The sequence below is a fragment of the Rhinolophus sinicus genome, linkage group LG03, assembly GCF_036562045.2.
Source record: "Rhinolophus sinicus isolate RSC01 linkage group LG03, ASM3656204v1, whole genome shotgun sequence".
In the NCBI taxonomy this organism is placed as follows: Eukaryota; Metazoa; Chordata; class Mammalia; order Chiroptera; family Rhinolophidae; genus Rhinolophus; species Rhinolophus sinicus.
Window position 1 is genome coordinate 1,541,845 of NC_133753.1, and position 18,913 is coordinate 1,560,757.

Below are 18,913 nucleotides of genomic sequence, written 5' to 3' on the forward strand. Positions count from 1 at the left end.
TTCCCATCCATAAAATGGGCCTCCTGGTCCTCACAGCAGCTCCTAGCTGGGTTCCCAGCCACTAATGACAGGGCTGAGCCTTTTGATGTCCCAGATGAAAGGCAGCCCAGGCTCCCAGGCTGGCCCAGGACAGGGGTTCCCATCCAGAAAAGCAGGCGCCACCCTCCCACAGCCTCCCCTGGACTGTGGGAAGTGGGCCCCACTGGCCAGCCCCAAAGGTCAGCCAGCCCCCTGGGGCCTGCTCCACAGAGGCCCACAACAGGACAGTGCTGGGGTGCGGGGTCAGGACAGGAAGGGCCCCTCAGCAAGAAGCAGGCTCTGGGCCCCTCCTGTGACTGAGGGGCAGGGAAGGGAACAGCAGTGTTCTCTGTAGAAGCACCAGCATGCCCCACGTGCCATCCCACCCCGCCACACAGCCCAGGTGGCAGTGCAGGGCAAGCTGGAAATGAGCCCCCTCGGCCCTCACAGTGGGGCGGGCTCACGGGCAGCCTCCCCTGGCCTCCTGTGTGACCCCACCCAGACCCCAGCACCGCCTGGGGCTGTCAGGTTAGAGGATCCCTGGGCTGGGTCAGACAGGGGCACCAGCTGGGCTTCTCAGCCTCTCCCCTCAGGTATCAGGTCTTGAAAGGCTCTAGCTCCCTATCCTGAGTCCCATCACACCCACGTGACCCCCTCCAAGCCCCTAAATCCAGTGACAGAGAAACAGGTGTGGGTTGCATCTGGTTGGGCTCTTGCTGGGAACCGTATCTGGCCTCAGAACAGAAAGAGAAAACCAGGTGGGGGGGGATTCTGGCCCCCCCAATACCTTGCAGCTGACACGTGACCCAATCCAGGGGTTGGCAGTCCAAGTGCCATCGGCAGCAGAGAGCGAGGCGGCAGCCTGGGGCAGGGCTCGGTGTAGAGGTCTCTGTCCTGACCCACAGGGACCACATGGCCACATAAAGGACCAGGCCTGTTTCAGGCCGACAAGGAGCGTCCATGGAAGCATTTTGCCAACTGTTACGTGCTGTTGGTCGTGGACCTGCTTCTGCCCCACGCTGGACCCCTCCTTCAGAAGCCTCATTCATTCATTCATTCGTTCGTTCGTTCGTTCGTTCGTTCATTCCTTCAGCAAGCGCCCAGAGACCCAGCTGGGGCCCAGACCTCCACCCCATGTGGGGGGAGCAGCGATGACTCAGGCCCCACCCACCCCTGAGGGGCCCCATCGAGGTGGAAGACAGGCAGAGACCACACAAGGTATGACGTGCAGGGTGGAAGGGCCTGGGGCAGCAGGGCTACCCAGGAGGTGCCCTATTCTCACCACCTGGAGGGTGAGTACCAGGCACAGAGGCTGCAAAAGGCCCGGGGCTGGGGGGGCACCGAGGTGCCTGCACTGGAGCCTGGGGGGCAGGACCCAGACGAAGTTGGGGCAGCACTGGGGGTGCCCAGGGCCAGGCCCAGCGGTAGAGCATCAGGGGAGCAGCCTGAGGCCAGAGGAAGGGTACAGGGCAAGGAGCGTTCCCAGGTGCGGCCTTCAGAGGATGGGGGGCAGAGAAGCAGGCTTGGGGAGAAGTTCATCGGTTCAGCTGGGACATGCTGAGCACAGGACCCACACAAAGCTGACAGAGACCAGGAGGCCACGAACGCCATGTGAGGGATGCTGGGGACAGTGAGCCCAAAGGGTCTGGGGCTCTGCAGTGGAAAGAGCAGGGGCGCAGACCTCCAGGGATGAGCTGCACCGGGCGGCGGCTCCTTCTGGCTCTGGGGGCCCTGAGCTTTGATGTGTCCACAGTGTCTGCTGCCTGACCTGCAAAGGCAGTCGGGGACGAAGGGAGGAGACCAAGGGTCTCCACAGGTCGCTTCACCCCTGGCTCAATTTCCCTAGCTAACATAACCCCTGGGAAGGGAGGCAGGAGCCCAGCAGAAAATGCAGTTTCCTGCTAGCCCAGCGCCTGCCTCCCTGCCCCAGCCTCGGGACGCCAAGAACTGGGTGACTCAAGACAGTGGCTCGGGAAGGGGGACAGAGAGGATATGGGGACAGAGAGGATATGGGGGTTTGAATCTGGTGCCCCAGGAGGCACCGCCTGCCACAGTCGGTCCGTCGCCTACAAGGCTGGTCCAGCATGGATGCTGCAGGGTTTGTGGGCACAGGGAGAGATCCCTGCTATCTGGAAGCCCTCAGGCCCTGTGGACGCCCTGGGGACCCCTTGCCCAGGACCCTCGCAGGGCAGCACGCCCACGAACTCAGGAGCAGCGTGAACAATCAGTGTGTCTTTTATTCACAAATAAAAGCTATAGCAAGATGTTATCTACACATGTGTACAAAGTTGTGGACACCCCTAGAAAACGCACAACAGCCAGAAAACAGCCCATTGTGACGGAAATGCCACGTTGGCAGGCTCACCCCTGGTCTGCACTTGGGAAATGCCTCCTGAGGATTGCCCAGGGTGCCCCCCAGAAAGAGCCCGGCCTGAGGGACACCGCCATAGAAAACCATAAAAACATAGAGCATTTGTTTTCAAATTCCCACTGCAAAGACCGCTTATAGGCAAAATGATATAAAAATATGAACCTAACAGAACCTTACAAAACCCTTATCTCTCCATTTTTTGTGTGTTGGTTTTGTTTTTTTGCTTGTGGTTTTGGTAAGAATTCCTGCCGTGGAAGAAGGCGACATGTGACTTGGGTTCAGCCCTGGGGCACTGCCCTCCCGTGTCCTCGGGACAGAGCAGGTCCTCGGGGCAGGAGGACCCGCAGAAGCAGCTGTGTGCTGACCAAGGGGCCTGAGACCCTTAAGGTGGGCTCTGCCAAGAGACTGCTGCGAAGGAAAAGCAATCTGAAGCCTGAAAGAGGCTGGGGCCCGGCTGCTGCTGCTGCAGGAAGCTGCTCGGCTGTAAAGAGGGCAAGACCTCCCTCTGCCTGTCACACAGCCAGCACCCCCACCCGCCCCACCGGGGGCCTGGGCACACCTGCTGCTGTCCGGGGTCCTTAGCACCAAACGCAAAAAGAAGTCCAAGAAATTCAGGTTAAAGGCACTTGCGCTGCCATCTGGGTGGCGACGTCACCTGTCACCTGTCTCATGCACACTCACTCCCTGCCTACACCACTCGGCCGGCCCTGCCCTCCTTCATGCTCCATCACCACTGGAACCCCGTCCTGCACTGGCCCCCTGCATCCTCATCCCTCCGACCCCCACCACATTCTCACTCCACCCCACGTCCCATCCTCACACCCCTGCACGTCCCTTTCCCGAGTCCTGCTGCCCAGGCTCAGACGTCCACCTCCTGTGGCCCCGGAGTGGCAGCAGGGGCGGTGACACTGATGTCAAAGCAGGTGACCATCATGACGTGGGCCTTGCACAGGTTCACATGCTGCTCCAGGGCGGCTGTGGCACGTTCCAGGGCCACCAGGTACTCGGCCGACTCGGGCTCCAGCTCAGGGTCCACCTCGACTGCGGGGGGACAGCAGGCAGCTGGTCAGGGCCGGCCCCGCAGGGCCAAGGAAGTGCTTCTGTGCCTTCCTGGCTTCCAGGTCCCTGTGGGGCCGAGGGAAAGGGACATCCCGCCACATGGTAAGGAGCGCACTGGAGCTCCAGGGGGGAGCGGCCAGCCTGGGGAGCTGGGACACATGTGGACGGGTTCCTGCAAGCCTGTGCCTCCCGGCAGGGGTCTCAGTGCTCCAGCCAGCAGAGGGGGGACTCACATTGCTCCAGCCAGCGGCCAGGCTCCACCATCAGCCGGCCCTGTGTCTCGGCCAGCTCCTCGCAGAGCAGCTCATGCCGGGTCTGGACGTCCCGCAGCCTCTGCTGCCTGTGCTCAGCCAGCCTCAGCTTCGCACTGACGCACATCAGGCCCTGGACAGCAGGGGAGGGCAGGGTGGGCTCAGGCCCAAGGACGGCCCACCCCCCAGGGGCTCCTGGCAGCCCCAGCCTTGGCCATCCTCCCTCTACCCTCCAGGTCTGGGCAGGAGCATAGTGGGGTCTCAAAGGTGGGCATGGGTAGGTCCTGGGCCCCACAGGTGAGGCTCAAACCAGGTGCTCCCAAAGCAGCTTGCCAGGGCCTGTGGAACCTAGCCCAGGACAAGTGGGCATGGCTGTGGGAACCCCCATCCTGTGCAACTCCAGGGAACAATGGTGGTGGCCTCAGGACCCCTCCAGCCACCCACTCTGGGTGCAAGGGGCATCAGGGGCCACCATGGGCTCAGGGCCTGTTCCTACCTTCTCCACATCCTGGGAGGGCTGTGGACAAGAGGGGAAGGTGAAGTCAGCGGGCTGCCCAGCCACACCGCCAGGGGCCAACCTGCCCTGCCAGAGCCTCCCGCCACCAGCCCTGACCTCGGCCAGATCCTCCCTTGGGGGTGGGCGGTGCCGCTGCAGACGTTCCACGTCATCAATCTCGTACACCTTGATCTCAAAGGGCTCCTTCAGTGAGCCAGCAAGGGGCAGGGGCAGGTCCACCCACTGCCCGGGGAGGCTGGGCTTGCGGCCCAGGGCAGCAGTGTCCGGCAACGGGGCAGGGATCAGCCGTCTCCGCTGCAGACCTGGGACAGAGCAGGGCCCCGAGTGAGTGGACCAACAGCCTGGCCCAGACCAGGGTCCTGACAGGGACGGAGCACAGAGGCCCACACCAGAAATCTTCAGCCTAGCACCCCTGCCCGGCAGAGCAGATGGACCCTCAGTCTCCCATCCCCCACACGATACCCTAACTCACAACCTCCCTGGCTCCTGCTCCCCCGGAAGAGACCCGTGAGCCAGGCCCCCAGGCTCCTATCTCCAGACGCCCATCCTGCTCCCCACTCTGGCTTGCTGCTGTCCAACCTCAGCTCGGTCCCTAGAGTGAGCCTGCCCACCCGCCCCCCCACCACACGAGCCGATGGCCTGACCCCACCAACCACGTACAGTGTGAGGAACTGGCCCATCCCACCCAGGTCCCCAGAGGTGGGGGGTCCAGGGAGGGAGGAGCAGCCCTGGTGGGGGCTTCCAGGGAGCTGGGCACTGACAGGGAGGGCCAGGCTTGGAGCCCCCACTGCAAGCCCTCTCCCGGCTCCCCATGCCTCATCGTGACCACCACTGTGACGGGGATGGGAACCAGCCTCTGCGGCGGAGGACATATACAGGTGTTTATAAACTGTACAGCTCTGCGGGCGACTCTGTAGCGTAAAGCCCCAGGCACGTCTGACCCACTGCCGGGGGCTGTGTACCTCTGGGATCAGCGAAGGCTGTGCCCAGCTGTCAGGCACCTCCCAGCTTTATGAACTGCAGGGGGCTGTGCCCAGGGAGGGCTGGCACCACACCCACCTGTGGCCCTCTTCTTGGGGGACTTGAGGCTTCGGGAGCGGGAGCCCGGGGAGGCAGCCCCACTGTCGCTCATGGAGTCGGGGGCGGAGGAGGCACTGCCGGTGGCCTCGCTGTCCCGCATCATGCTCTCGTAGCCGCTGCTGCCACCGCTATGGTAGAACAAGGCAGTGCGGCCCATGGCCGGCGGGAGCTCCCCGCTCAGCACGCTGCTGTTGTCGCTGCCGTGGCCGCTGCTGTAGCGCTGGGGCCGCCGTGGGGCCGTCACCTTGCTGTAGGGAGACGGCAGCGCAGGGCCCGCAGGTGGCCGCTCCCTGCCCATGTTCACCCCGCTGTCATTGCCACTGTCCGAGTCAGCTGAGCCCCAGGAGGGGCCACCTCTGCCGGGGGCTCCGCTGGCTGCCAGCTCGTTAACTCGGCTGTGAGTGGCCCGGAGCGCCTGCTTAGTGCCCATGATGGTGCCCCGGCTAGCCTTGGCCCCGATGCCAGGTGTCACTCGTGGGGCCGCCCTGGGACCTGTCACAGGACCACCAGGGGTCCTGCCTGCCACAGGGGCCAGTGGCTTCACAGGAGCACCCACAGCCCTTGACCCACTGGTGGCCAGGCTGCGGCTCTTGCCCCCACCAGCTGGAGGTTTAGGGGCCCCCACACTCTTGGCCGGGCTGGCCCTACAGGCAGAAGTGGGCCCAGGCACAGGGCTGGAGGGTGGCACACCCAACCTGGGCACTGCCCGGGCCGGCCTCGCAGTGGCGTCCTTGGCCTTGCTGCTGCCGAGTGCCAGGCCCTCACACCGCTCCAGAGACCCATGGGCAGCTGGACGGAATGTGGCCTCTGCCCTGCCAGCCCGGGCCTTCAGGCTGGACGTGGCCCTGGAGATGGAGTGGTCAGACCGGCCACTGGGCCTGCCCTCCTCTTCCCCCCGGAAAAGGGTGGCAGCCCCTGCCCGAGTCAGCCCCCCAGCTGGGGGAGGGGCTGGTGCGGGGCTGGACTTGTGTTCCAGGCTGGACTTACGCACGGGTGGGGCTGGCGGGGTCACCCCGCCAGGCCTCGGAACAGGGCCCCCCTTGGGAGCCACACTCTTCTTGCTGCTGGGGGTGGCCTTTGGGCGGCCCGAGCAGATCACTGCCTCAGCCAGAACGTCCCCACAGGATGTGGCAGGCGTGGTCACACCCAGTGTAGTGGCCCCCCTCCGCAGTGGTGGGATCTGAGCCACAGCCTCTGGCCTGCGGACTGCTACCTCACAGCCGTCCACCACCCTCTGGGCACAAGCCAGCACTGGGGCTGGGCTGGGGGCCCTGTTGGCACAGGCCACCTGGAGTGGGCCACATTCACCTGCCCGGAGCAGCCAGGGGTCCTCAAACAGGCCTCCAGGGCCAGGCGGGCTCAGGGCCAGGCGAGGGCAGCCCGTGCGACCAGCCATGGAGGTAGTCCTGGGTTTCCGGGGAAGGCTGGAGTGGATGGTCTGTGCTGGGGCTGCCCCCTGTGGAGACGCGTCCTGGGGCACCCTGCCAGGTTGGGTGGGGGCTGTGCCAGCCATGCAGCCAGGACCGTCCAATTTGTCGTGTTCTGAGAACACAAAGCTGTGGACCTCTAGGGGGCTGTCCAGGATAGGAGGGCCCAGAGGGCCGGGGCCTGCTGGCGAGTCGGGACTGAAAGGGTCCGGGCTGGCCCTGGAGGGCGGCCGCGGAGTGGGCCCGAGGCTGTCGGCCGTGCAGACGCTGACCTCGCTGAGCCAGGAGCTGATGGAGGAGCCGTGACTGCCGCCGGGCGCCTGCGACGTGTACGCATCAAACTCATCATTGATGCTGCTGATGATACTCACGGGCCTCGAACCCGAGGCCAGGGCCTGCAGGGAGCAGCTGCTGCCAAAGCTGGCCAGGCTGGCCGGGCGGCCGGGGCCCGCGAGCCCGCCGAGGGAAAGCTCCTCCACCACCGTGAACACCAGCTCGTCCTCGCCATTCAGCTCCACTGGCTGCTGCAGTGTCACCGTGGTGGTCAGCAGGCCCCGCTCCAGACGGCCACGTGCGGATGGGCACAGGCGATCCACCTGCCCGCTCATGCCCACTGGGGGTGTCCGGACAACGCCGTCGGCGCCCCCTCCCCTGGGCTCATCTGGGGCTCTGCCAGCTTCCAGCTGCCCGGGTGGCGGAGGGGCTGGGCTGGGCAGTGGCCTCCTGCCGCCCCCCGCCATGGCCTTGTCCAGCACGGGCAGTTCAGGCCTGGTACTGCCGTCCTCCCTCTGGTCACTGCTGGCCTTGCAGGGCTCCGGGGCGCTCCGGTGAGCATCTGGGCTGTGGCTGCCACGTGGTGTGCTGGCAGCCAGTGGGGCGCCTACCGCCGTCCTGGGGGCCGTGGTCTCGGGCATCGAGGGCTTCCTGTCCCCACGGGCCAAGCCGGCCGGGGCTCCATCCGTGCTGTGGATGCCGTCCAGCCGCTCCTGCAGCTCCGCGAACGTGCTGCAGCGGAAGTGGTCAGCATCTCGAGGTCCCCGGGAGGGCGGGCAGCTCAGTGCCGGGACGATGGGCACAGAAGCAGGCGGGCCCTCGTTGTCTGTGAGCTCGCGGTCCGACAGGGCCGCTCCACGGGGCCCCACGTAGATGACGGTGTCGCACGACTGCTCGCTGCTGGACGAGTGGTCGGGGTCACCGGGCGAGCCGGGGGCGAGGCGGTCAGGGTCCGGGGCCCCGGAGCGGGGGTGGAACGGTCGCAGGGGCGGGGGACGATGGGCACGGCCTTCCTCACAGGAACTGTCCCCGCCTGAGGAGCTGGATGCGTACTGGGGGCAGAGCAGGCCCCAGAGTGTGAGTGCGGCCCCACCCGCTGCCTCCTCCCATCTGGCCCCGCCCTGCCCCACCCACCCCACCATGCACCCAGTGGTACAGGACACACTCCAATGAAGGAAAGGACAGCAGCAGCCACCGGCCCCGGCCACCAAGCACTGGGGCAGCACTAAAAGTCAGGCACCGAGCATAACTGATCCTCTGAGAGACTTCCAAGGACACAGCAAGGACCGAACCATGGAAGCAAGAATACTCGCCCATGGCCACAGGGCGCACATCTGTGAATCCAGGATCCAAACCCAGGTCCCGCTGACCCCAGGAGTGCCCTGCTGGTCGGTGCCAGGGAACCAGGCCCAGGAGGGGCACAGGCCACAGGGATCCCGCCAGGCTGCCCTGGCTACCCACTAAGGCCCCCTTGGAAGTAGCTCCAGTTCTGGTCAGGGCATCCGGGTGACCTTGGGCACAGCCAGGTGCTCAGCCCTGTGACCCCAAGGCACACAGGGAGTCTGAGCAGGGCTGGGCATCCAGCTCCCCAACCACGCCAGGTGGGGGCCCTCAGGTGGGGGGGACGGGCAGGAGGTGGGGCCGACCTTGAGCTTCTTCCTGCGCAGACGGTGGAGTCGGGCGGCCAGCTGCACAGTGCTGAGGGTCTCAGCGTGGCGGGCCGGCTCATCTGACACGTGGGCGATCATGGTGCTGTGGCAGCTGGCAGTGGCCAGGGACTCTCGCAGCAGCATGGTTAGCCTGTGCTCCCTGGGGGCAGAGGGGACTTCAGAGGCTGGGGGCCCAGAGAGGGGGATGTCACGGTGGCAGGTTGGGCACGGGGGGCTGCAAGGCTAGAGGGAGAATGGCAGGCCTCTTGCAGGCCAGGGCCGTGCCATCCACCTCTGTCCCCTGCCCCCTGGGCACTGAGATGCCCTCACCAGGTCTTAGGTAATGAGGCTCCGTGAGCTCAGGGGCTGGACACACTGGACATGCTTGACCCGCGCTCAGCTGGCTCCCCAGGGGACATCCAGGCCAGTGACCACCGAAGAGCCCACCGCTCACCTGTAGGGCACGTGTTTGGCTCCACTGACCAGAGCCAAGATGACACTGCCCAGAGCAGACAGCGACAGACACAGGGGGCCCCCGGGGGCCTCCTCGCCCCGTCTGGGCACCCCCTCACAGCTGCCCAGGTCGATGAGGTGCAGGCGGCTGCGGCCTCCAGACACTGAAACCACAGGGCAGGCACATGAGGAGGGCGGCTGGACCCCAGACCCTGGGCCCCTGACCCCTGACCCAGCCTGCTGCAGCAGCACGGCCTGCAGGTGGACACCTACTTCCCCGCTTTCCGCACTTCTCCATGCGGTACTGGTAGACGTGCAGCGTGAAGAGCAGGTGGGAGCTGTGCCGGGCGTCCTGACTGCAGCCGGCCCGGCTGGTGCTGCGGGCAGCCAGGGCTGCGTCCAGGTAGAAGCCCGCTCTCTCGGCCGTGGGCGCCCGCAGCTCACTCTGGTTCTGCAGCTGCAGCCAGTAAAGGGAACACGCCTTAGTGGCTCAGGGCCGAGCCGCAGCCCCTGCTCCCCACCAACCTGCTCCCCGCGTGACGGCACCAGTACCTGCGCCCCACAGACGGGGTCTTCCCGCAGGTACACGCCTGGAGACTGGGCGTCCTGGAGGCTGCCAGAGGCTACGTCGGCCAGCAGATCCCGCAGGCTCTGGTCCTGGCCGCACACCTCCACGGCCGAGACGCGGACCGAGAAGCGGGTGCCTGTCCTCTCCTTGCGCTCGTCGATGAGCCTGAAGAGCCAGGAGATGGCACAGGGCACGATGCCAAGGCTCTGGGGCGAGCTGTCCGTCCCGATCATAGTGTAGGACTTGCCTGGGGGCCATGCCGGCATGTCAGGCCCACCCCAAGCTCAGCTTGACCAGCCCTCACAGCCCAGCCAGACCATGTGGTGCCTCCCTGAGACCGGAGGCCACCTCTGACCTGCTCCGAGGCTCTGCCTTCCAGGCCTGCAGGGCTTCGGCTCCCCCTACCCCATGTGCCCGACTGCCCATGTGGGATACGCCCATATCCCCGTCCCCACCCGGAAAGGGGACCCAGCGACTACACAGTGGACGATGGGGGGCACATACCAAGGCTCATGTGCCCGAAGGAAAAAACGCAGCCGTCAGCCCCACTGACCACTGATTGGAGCACATCAGCCACCGTCCCGGAGCAGACCTCAGCCTGGGGGAGGGCACAGAGTCAGGCAGGCACCAGGTCAGGGGACTGTCACCCAGCCTCCCACCACAAGGTGGCCTGGCTGGACACCAGGACCAATGACATGGAGATCTCTAGGTGTACAGAGCACACACTCAGGCAGGACAGACATACAACACAGGCAGCGCAGCTGACAGACAGGCACACGCGTGTACACCCAATTCACACATCATGGACACAGCCGGGACCCAGAAACAGTACACGCGTGGTCACAGGAGGGTCACACACAGGACGCACAGCCTCACACACAGGACTGGTCAGGCAACTCCCACAGAGGGTCGGCTCTTCCTCGGGAACCAGGCCTGAGAACCAGGCCAGGAGCTGGGGGTCACCGGTGGGCCAGGCCCATGGGGAAGAGGAAAGAGGACACGGTGGCCTGCCCTGGGCTGTGCCCGACCCGCCTGCCTGGGCTACGGGTTCTCGCTGGCTCCTTCCTGCTCACCGGCACAGAAACACATGGTGCGACCCCGTGGCCCAGGCCCCCAGGATGCCCCCTCACCTGCTCTGAGTCCTGGGGAAAGACCGCATCAAAGGTAAACAGCCTGGGGACCAAGGTGGTGGCAGTGCGACGGGGACCCACGCTGCCTGGGGGCCCAGCAGCCGGGTCATAGAGGGTCACCTGCTTCTTCCGTGGGTCCACCTTCAGGAAGGACGTGGACTCGGCTGAGCGCTGGGCCCCCTGAGCCGGCCAGACTCGCAGCATGACCTTCACCTAGGGACGTGGGTGGAGCGGGCACCTGAGCAGCCAGCCACCCAGCCATGGCAGGGGGAGCCCCGGGACAGCTGGGACAGCAGGCCAGGCATCAGCTTTTGGGAATCCCCGCTGCAAGAATGTGAATACCCACCCACGCCTTGCTCTTGGGCCAGTGGGTCCCGTATGAGGTCAGTGAGGCAGGTAGAAAGCGAGCTGGCCAGAGGGAAGGCTGGCCAGTGCAGGGCAAGTGAGCATGGATGGGACAGGACAAAGGACAGAGGGGGGACAGGGCAAGGGAAGGGGGCACAGGACAGGGTGGGGGAGCCCAGGGCAGGGGTACGCAGGATGGGGGGAGGGCAGGATGGTCCCAGTGGACACAGATACAAGCACGGGACTGTGCCTTCCTGCCCCCAATTTGGGGTTCCTCCACACCTTCACGCTGACTGGGAGGAAGAGCGGGCTATCCAGGGACCTGAGCCCAGAGGCACAGAACGTTTGAGAGCAAATCACCCCCCACAAGCACCCACAGCTCGGCCAGCTTCCCCGGGGAGCTGCCACATGGCGACCCCCACCCCCAGGACCTTGAACGCCTTTTAGAGAGAGGGACAGGCTGACAGGTAGGCTGTCTTGCCCAAGTCACAGCTTGGGAGTAGACTCCTGAAATCCCAAACCCCAAATCTGAGTGAAGGGAGAAAGGGACAGAGAGGCCAGAGAGGGCACAGCAAGACCCTCCCCCCAAAGGAAGGCTCCAGGCCCGGCCCACGCTCCTCCCAAAAGGGCTGTGCTCAGGGGTCCTGGGGGTCCTAGGAGCCCCACAACCTGTGCTCCACCTGACAGGGAGGACAGGGGCTGCTTCAGAGCCCAGCCCGCCCTGGGCCCCTCCACTCCCAACCTGGAGGCCAGCTCAGTAAATTGTAGTGCAGCTCGAGGGGGGACGACCAGGGACTGGGGCTGGGACCAGTGACAGAGGGGCTAAGAGGAGGGGAGCCCCCACGCCCCAGACCGCCAGACATCTCAGTGCAGCTTCACCTCTCCAGGGCCCTTGCTCCCAGCTCCCAGCCCTCGGCCAGAGGGGAGGTAGCGGGAGTGTGTGACATGTCCCAAAGGGGAAACAGGCCTGGGCAGATGCCCCAGGAGAAAGGGGGGGCTGGTCCAAACTCACACCAGCATGCTGGCAGGATTCGGGTCAGCAGAGGAAATCCTATCAGAATGACCAGCTGGGGAGGAGGAGGACCCTGGAATCCAGGGGTGGGATGGACTGAGGCGGGGATGGGGGTGGAGGGGGTGGGCAGGGAGGGGACAGAGCAGGTCTCAACTCAGGGAGCAGGTGACCAGGCAGCCTCTGCTCGTGTGTCCCCAAAGCACCAAAACAGACACAAAAACATGTCCCCCCATGCTGGAGACTCAGCTTCCTGGTGGCCGGTCCAGCCCTTCCCTCACTCCTGAGGGAGCAGGAGGTTCAGCGGGGAGGGGGGCTCGGGACCAAGATGCCCTCAAACCTGCACCAAAACAACCCCCCCAGACAGCACCTCTTGTGCGGCCATGGGCAGGTTCTGAGGGGGGAGCCACGATGAATCAGGGTGCCTCCTGGGAGAAGGCAGAAGATGGGGTTTCTGCTGGAGAACACCTCGGCCGCCCTGCACCTCCAGTCGGAGGTGGAGACCTCCAATTTCTCCACCACAGTGGAAATCAAATTACCAGAGTCATCTCAGAGCCAAGATTTTTTGCGGACTTAATTGTAAGTGACAGATACATGATGCCAGCAAAATTGGTTTACCGTGGGTGGATGGCAGGACGCGCCATCTCTTCCCTGGCGAGCACACAGACCTGCAAACCCTGGCAGTGAGGGCCACGTCCGCAGGGAGCACAGAGCACTTCCCAACGGCGCTCGGCGCCTCCACCCCGGCTCCATTAGGCTGGAATCTATGCCTTTATTCCCTGACGACATGAACAAGACTATTTCATTCCCAAACGCGACTGCCAAGCACGTGAAATGTGCCCTTCCCAGTCATTTTTGGCAATTTTTTTCAGCGTGAACTCCTGGCTGCTTCAGGAACCAAATGGGTTCTGCAGCCTGGAGAGGATTTCTAGCAGGTAGTGGGGCAGGCCCACTGTGGGGACAAGGGCTGTCCAGCCTGCAGCACGGCCCAGCCCTGCTAAATGCGTGGGCCATTGTCTGGGAGAATCCTGTCACTGCTGCGGTGAAATACAGGCAGCAGTCTGTCCCCTAAATGTTCAGATATCACAAAGCCCCACTGAATAGCTGCCAGGTAGTAAAAAACACATTGTGCATAAAAAAGGGCTTCCACTCCTGGGAGGTGGCCCAAGCCAGGGGGAGGGGGAGGGGCGCTCGGTGTCCACTGCCACGGGATGTCTTTTTAATACGTGAGATGATGAATTAACCTTAAGTAGGACATTAATGTCAGCAATCTAATTTCTTTTCTGTGACAATATTAAATGCCTTTCAGGAGGCATTTCTGACTGAGACGTTTGTGTAAAAAAAAGGGGGGGTCTGGAGGGGGTGGTGAGAGAACTAGGCGGTGGCCAGGGCTGCTTGCCTCAAGGACAAGAGCAGAGGTGGAGAGTCTACTACGGAGCAGGGTGGAATTCCTGGGTGGGGGCCCCGGGAGAAGGTGGTGGGGAACCTGTGGGGGCCCCAAGTAGCACAGGAGTGGCACAGAACAGGGGTGTGTGCTGCAGAGCTTAGCCCCCATCTGCCCACCCAGGACACCGGCACCACCCCACCCCACCCGTTTGCAGACACAGCTACAGACAGGCCGAGTGACCAGGCCAAGGTCAGAGTCAGACCCAGAGTTGTTGAAAACCACTCCCCGACAGCCAGTTGGCTCTGTCTAGGTTGCAGTGTCCTCCCACTGGCCTGGGGGGGCTGAGGTCCCCACTCTAGCAACCCCCCCGGGGGGACACAGAGACGATGCCCCCATGGGCACAGACAGCCCACCTCTCACTTCACAGGCTGACAAGCACACGTGTGCTCGCAGATCTCGGTTCAGGCACAGTTACCGGCAACCCAGAAGGGGCCAGGATGAAAACGGAAAGGAGCCAGGAGCCAGGGGTCAGAGCCAGGGGTGGCCAGGAGCCCGCCGGCCTGTTCTGTGACTGGGCAAGGCCCTTCTGACCAGTGGGCTCCAGTCTCCCCATCTGAACCCCTGCTGACCACCTGTGTCCAACCTGGGAGAGGGAAGCAGGAGCCTCCATCTCCCCCATACCTCCTCCCTGCACCTGCTCAGACACCCCTGGCCTTACCCCTCCCCTGGATGTCACCCCCAAATCAGGGCTGGCTTACCTTGCCGACACTGCTGGGGTTGTCCTTGACCTTGGAGGCGGCCCTGAGCAAGCAGGGGGGCACAGGGGGTGGCCACAGCTGCAAGACCCCACTGAAGTCCGTGGGGTAGGTGGAGGTGCCACGGGTGGCAGGGGCCGGCGGAGGGTGCGGCTTCTTGCGCTTGGAGGCCAGGCTGAGCTTCTGGGCGGCCCTGCAGAGGGGAGGGGAGAGGGGCTGGTGAGGGGGGCTCAGAGCTGTCCCTGTCACCCTCCTGCCTAAACGCAGCTGCATAGCCCATACTTCATTTCTCCCCAGCCAACCAGGGGGCCCTGGTCCCTGGAAGCTCTGCCCAGAGCAGGCCAGGCCAGGTGACAGAGCAGGGACCCCACGCCCTACTCCAACTACACGGAGTGTCTCCTCTTCCCACAAATCTCCACCTGCCACGTCCCCAATCCAGCATCTGCTGTAGGGGTCGGGATGTGCCAGCCACTCCCAGGGGACCCAGGCATGCTGACGTCATCTCTCTGTGCCTCAGTTTCCCCATCTCTGTCCTGGGGTGATGTGACCAGAGGCCCCATGTGCGGCCCTGAAGAGTCAATGCACCCAAGGCCCCCACCTCAGTGCCACACACAGGACAGCTCAGTACCGAGGGCTGTGTCGCCACACCCCCACACGCCTCAGTGCCCTCCCCAGCGCCCCAGAACCTACCGGAGATGCCACCCTGCTGCCTCAGCCTCCAGCGAGCCCTGACTGCCCCTTCCCACTTCACCACCTCAGCCCTGTGCCACGTGGCCCTGCCAGCCCCGGCTTCCCCAGGGACCCTGCAGAGGTGAAGACACCCTGACCCCCTGGGGCTGAGGAACGCGGGTGCAGATTTGAGAACTGCTCTCTGGGACTCCAAGGGGACCCTGCACACACACACGCACACTGCACTCCTGGGCCACAGCTCTCCAGCCCACTTCCAACCGCCCCAAGTTCCAGTCGGCCCAGCACGCAACCCCCAGCCCCTCTCCTACGCTGTGGGTCCCCCCACACCTCCCGCACAGGTGATGCGGGGTGACACATGTGAAAGGACACACACTCCTCCCCAGTGCCCAGGCGGCCCCACCTGCTTGTCTCTCCCACACCCTACAGAGCCCGCCCTCCTTCCCCCAGGGCCTCAGGCCTCTGCCTCTTCTGTCCTCCTCCCCAACTCGAGAACGCCACCCCTACGCCGGCCATTTGCTCAACGCCTCTCATCTTTAATAGGAGTTGTCTTTTAAGAGACCCCAGGGACAGCTTTCCTCCTAGTGAGGTGTCATCGCAGAAAATAAAAGTAATCTACGATGCCTGCCGGAGCCTTTATAGAGCGGTGGCAGGAGCCGCGGGGGGTGCCCGCAGAGGCAGGTGGGGGCGCTGTCCGGGAGTGGAGCCCATGAGCTACCCAGACAACAGGGGCGCCCTCAGCCACAAGCAGGCATTAACCCGATTCCCGCCCGAGCCCATGCACTTATAAACCTCAAAACCTGCCGCACAGAAGAGCCCCTAGTCCCCCTTGGCCTGAGGCAGAACAGTGGCTAGAACAGAGGTGACCAGCATGGCCTGGGCGCAGGGTGAGTCAGGGTCACAGAGCAGCCACCAGGGAGGGCGGGACCAGGCGGCCTGGGCAGGGGCTGGGGGGTCCAGGCCATCGCCTCAGAGCTTCGGCTCCTGGGCTGCCCCTGCCCCAGCCCTGGCATCCTGTCTGGGACCCCCGACCACTGTGTGTTAGGCCGTAGCTTCCTGCCAACCACCCAGGGACGAAGCTGCAGCAGGACTGGAGCACATGAGCGTCCAGCAGCCCATTCCACCCCACCGGCCTGGAACTGCCTGGGTGGAGCCTGCAGGTAGGTGCACACGAGGCCTCCAACCCACCTGGGCGGCACAGGGCAGGGCAGGCTGCGCAAAGGGAAGGAGGCAGGGCCTGGACCTGACTGGCCTGGAAAGGTCAAGGAGCCCTGTGGACTCATTTCCCGTATGTGAATGGGGGCAGAGGTGCCCGTTCCCAGGATTTCGGGAAAGGGCAGCATACAGGGCCCGCCAGGCACCAGCCTGCACTGACAGAAGTCGGCTCGGCTCCCAGGTTGACAGGACAGGTCTGCAGATGGCAGAAGCATGTCCCCCAACCCCAAAGGCGGCTCCCTGCCCCCTCTCTAGGTTGGGTGTGCACAGCTAGGGACCCTGAGGCTGTGGGGAGCAGAGCATCCTGACCCACACCCCCAAACCTCAAGAGGACGTGGAGGCTGGAGAGGACCCCTGGTGAGGCACTACAGCGACACTGGGCTGCAGCCTCTAGTCTGCAGAGGCCAAAGCCAGAGGGCAGGGCTGTGTCCCATGGGCACACCTGAGGCCACAGAGGGTTCAGCACCTGTGGTGACCCTCAGGAGCCAGGGGTTGGCAGGATGGACCTCAGCCCCACCCAAAACCCCATGGGGTCCCAGCAGTGGCACAGAATGAGGTGTCCGGGTTCCTCCAAGATCGAGCAGGGCCTGTGTCCTCTGAGGTCCCGCCAGCCCAGCCATCGGGGATGTTACTGGCCAGGCGTCTCCACCCCATGGGGTGACCTAATGCGGGCGCCCTCGCCTCCCCACCCCGCCCATCATCAGCCCAGCCTGAGGGCTGGGAGCTGAGAAGCTGTACCCCAGTCCACCCAACCCCCAGGTCCCTGCTTTCACAGGCTGGCCTCACCGGCATGACTCAAAGGCACGTCACTGCATTAACAAGGCCTAAGGACAGGCACTCTCTCCTTTGATGAAATCCAGGCCCCTGTAAACTGGGACAGACACGTCAGCTACTTGGCTAGTGCACCTCGGCTGACACGGCCCAGGGGCGGGCTTCTGGGGACCAGGCCTGCTCTGCCCTCTAGGACCCCAGCCTTTGGGGGTCAGACCTGGTTTCGGAGCAGGGGGATGGAGATAGTGTAGGGGGGTGACCCCGGGCCTCACAGAGACTAAGAACACACAGCACCATGCTCAGGACCATGAGTGCCCACGGCATCGTTGGGGAGCAGGGGGCCCAAGGTGGGAGCTGCAGGGGTGAGGCATGTAGGGGGAGTGTGGGCAAGTCTGAGTGGTCTGGCTCTGATGGGAGGACTTGGAAAAGAAGGAACTTCACCAGCATACAGAGCCCTCCTTGTCCTCAGAGGACACTGCCTCCAGGAAGCCTGCCCTGATGCCCCCAAGCTGGGCTTCCTCAGACCTGTGCCTCCTGCTGTAGGAACCCTCCCTGCCCTGAGACGCAGGTTTACAGGCTGTGCCCACCAGGCAGGGGCTCTGGAGGGCATGTGTTTGCCAAGCTCAGGCCTGGCACACATAGGAAGCTCAGGACACGACCAAGAGTGAATGAGTGAGTGGGTGAGTGTGTGCGTGAATGGGATCCTGGAACATCCACCAGCCCTCTCACTGCGATCCCAGAGGCCTTCCCCAGGCGCACTGGCCCTGGTCACTGATTCATGTAAACGGGAAGAGGAATATTTCACCTTTTTACAATGAAAAACTACCTCTTCCAAACAAGAAGGTAATTTCACAAGCAGTTGGCCTTGATGGCAAGGCCCTTAATTACACCGAAGAGACACATGGTCCACACACGGTTCAGACATGTGTGGGGTCAGTTATGGCTAACCCAGGGCTCCCTAACTGGGCAGTGAGGAGGCTGGTGGACCAGGCCGCACCCCACGCCCCTACCTGTACCCACCTGGGGTGGGGGCTGCCACCCACAGGCCCTGAGAGCTCCAGGATCTTCCCCTCAAGGGTCCAGGGGTGCGGGGCTGCCCCTGAGGACAGGGACCAAGGTCCCAGTATCCCTGACTTTCCCCTGCCATGGCTGGCACGTTCCAGGTCACCCAGGGGCCATGAGGCTTCCTCAACCCCACGCTGCAGGTGAGGGACAGCCCTCCCCAGAGCCACCTTGCCTCGGGCGCCCAGCCAGAGCTGCCTGGGTGCCTCTGTGTAGCACCCACTCTGGTTCTGGACCCCTGCTAGGTTCCAGGCCTGACCTTCTCCAGACAGACACTGGGCAAAGGGCTCGACAGGCTGCAGAGGGCCGGGGAGGGGACCTGAGAGCTGTGGGGTGTCCTGACGTCCGAAGGAAACCCCACCCCACCCCATACCTGCTGAGGACACCCCCACTTCAGAAGGCATCAAGATTCAGGGTCCAGGAGGTGAGCCCCCAGAAAGGCCCAGAGAGTGGGCAGGAGAGAGAGCTAAGGAGGCATTCGGAGGCGGGGAGCCTGCAGAGGCAGGAAGGACAGGGTGTTACAGATGGGGAGCGGGAGGGCTCAGGAAGGGAGCGTCAAGGTCACCACAGCCTCCGGAGAAAATGTAATTATGGGGCCTGGCCCACAAGCCTCAGCTTTTCCAGAGCTCTGGTGGGGGCTGGTGCACTGAGCTCTCCGTGACAGTGGTGGCCGCTGTGCCAAGCGGCCACCCCAGACCAAGCAGAGGAGTGCAGGGTGCCAGGTCCCACTCCTGTGCTCCACGCCCCATAGGCGTTAATGAGACCCTGGGTACCAGGCACCCACAAACACTCCCCACCTCAGCCTCCTTGCACAGGGGTGAGGAGCTCAGAGTCCTTGACAGGACCCGGGACTAGTGCCAGCCCACGGGCAGTGCTTAGGGACCAG

At 64.1% G+C, this 18,913-nt stretch overlaps 1 protein-coding gene across 2 annotated transcripts in view; it reads right to left on the bottom strand.

The window, feature by feature from the left end:
- Positions 1 to 2,237: 2,237 nt before the first annotated feature.
- The window catches only part of KIF26A (kinesin family member 26A), a 41,800-nt gene continuing 25,124 nt past the window's right edge, over positions 2,238 to 18,913 (bottom strand). For both annotated transcript variants that reach the window (XM_074326809.1, XM_019747307.2), the window contains exons 5-16: positions 14,296 to 14,485; positions 10,797 to 11,009; positions 10,171 to 10,264; positions 9,651 to 9,913; positions 9,372 to 9,555; positions 9,100 to 9,262; positions 8,643 to 8,805; positions 5,276 to 8,048; positions 4,313 to 4,518; positions 4,196 to 4,216; positions 3,682 to 3,832; positions 2,238 to 3,430 (exon numbers count right to left, since the gene is read on the bottom strand). In XM_074326809.1, the coding sequence (XP_074182910.1) occupies positions 3,249 to 3,430; positions 3,682 to 3,832; positions 4,196 to 4,216; positions 4,313 to 4,518; positions 5,276 to 8,048; positions 8,643 to 8,805; positions 9,100 to 9,262; positions 9,372 to 9,555; positions 9,651 to 9,913; positions 10,171 to 10,264; positions 10,797 to 11,009; positions 14,296 to 14,485 (4,603 nt within the window). In that variant the 3' untranslated portion in view covers positions 2,238 to 3,248. The remainder of the gene's footprint in view (positions 3,431 to 3,681; positions 3,833 to 4,195; positions 4,217 to 4,312; positions 4,519 to 5,275; positions 8,049 to 8,642; positions 8,806 to 9,099; positions 9,263 to 9,371; positions 9,556 to 9,650; positions 9,914 to 10,170; positions 10,265 to 10,796; positions 11,010 to 14,295; positions 14,486 to 18,913) is intronic.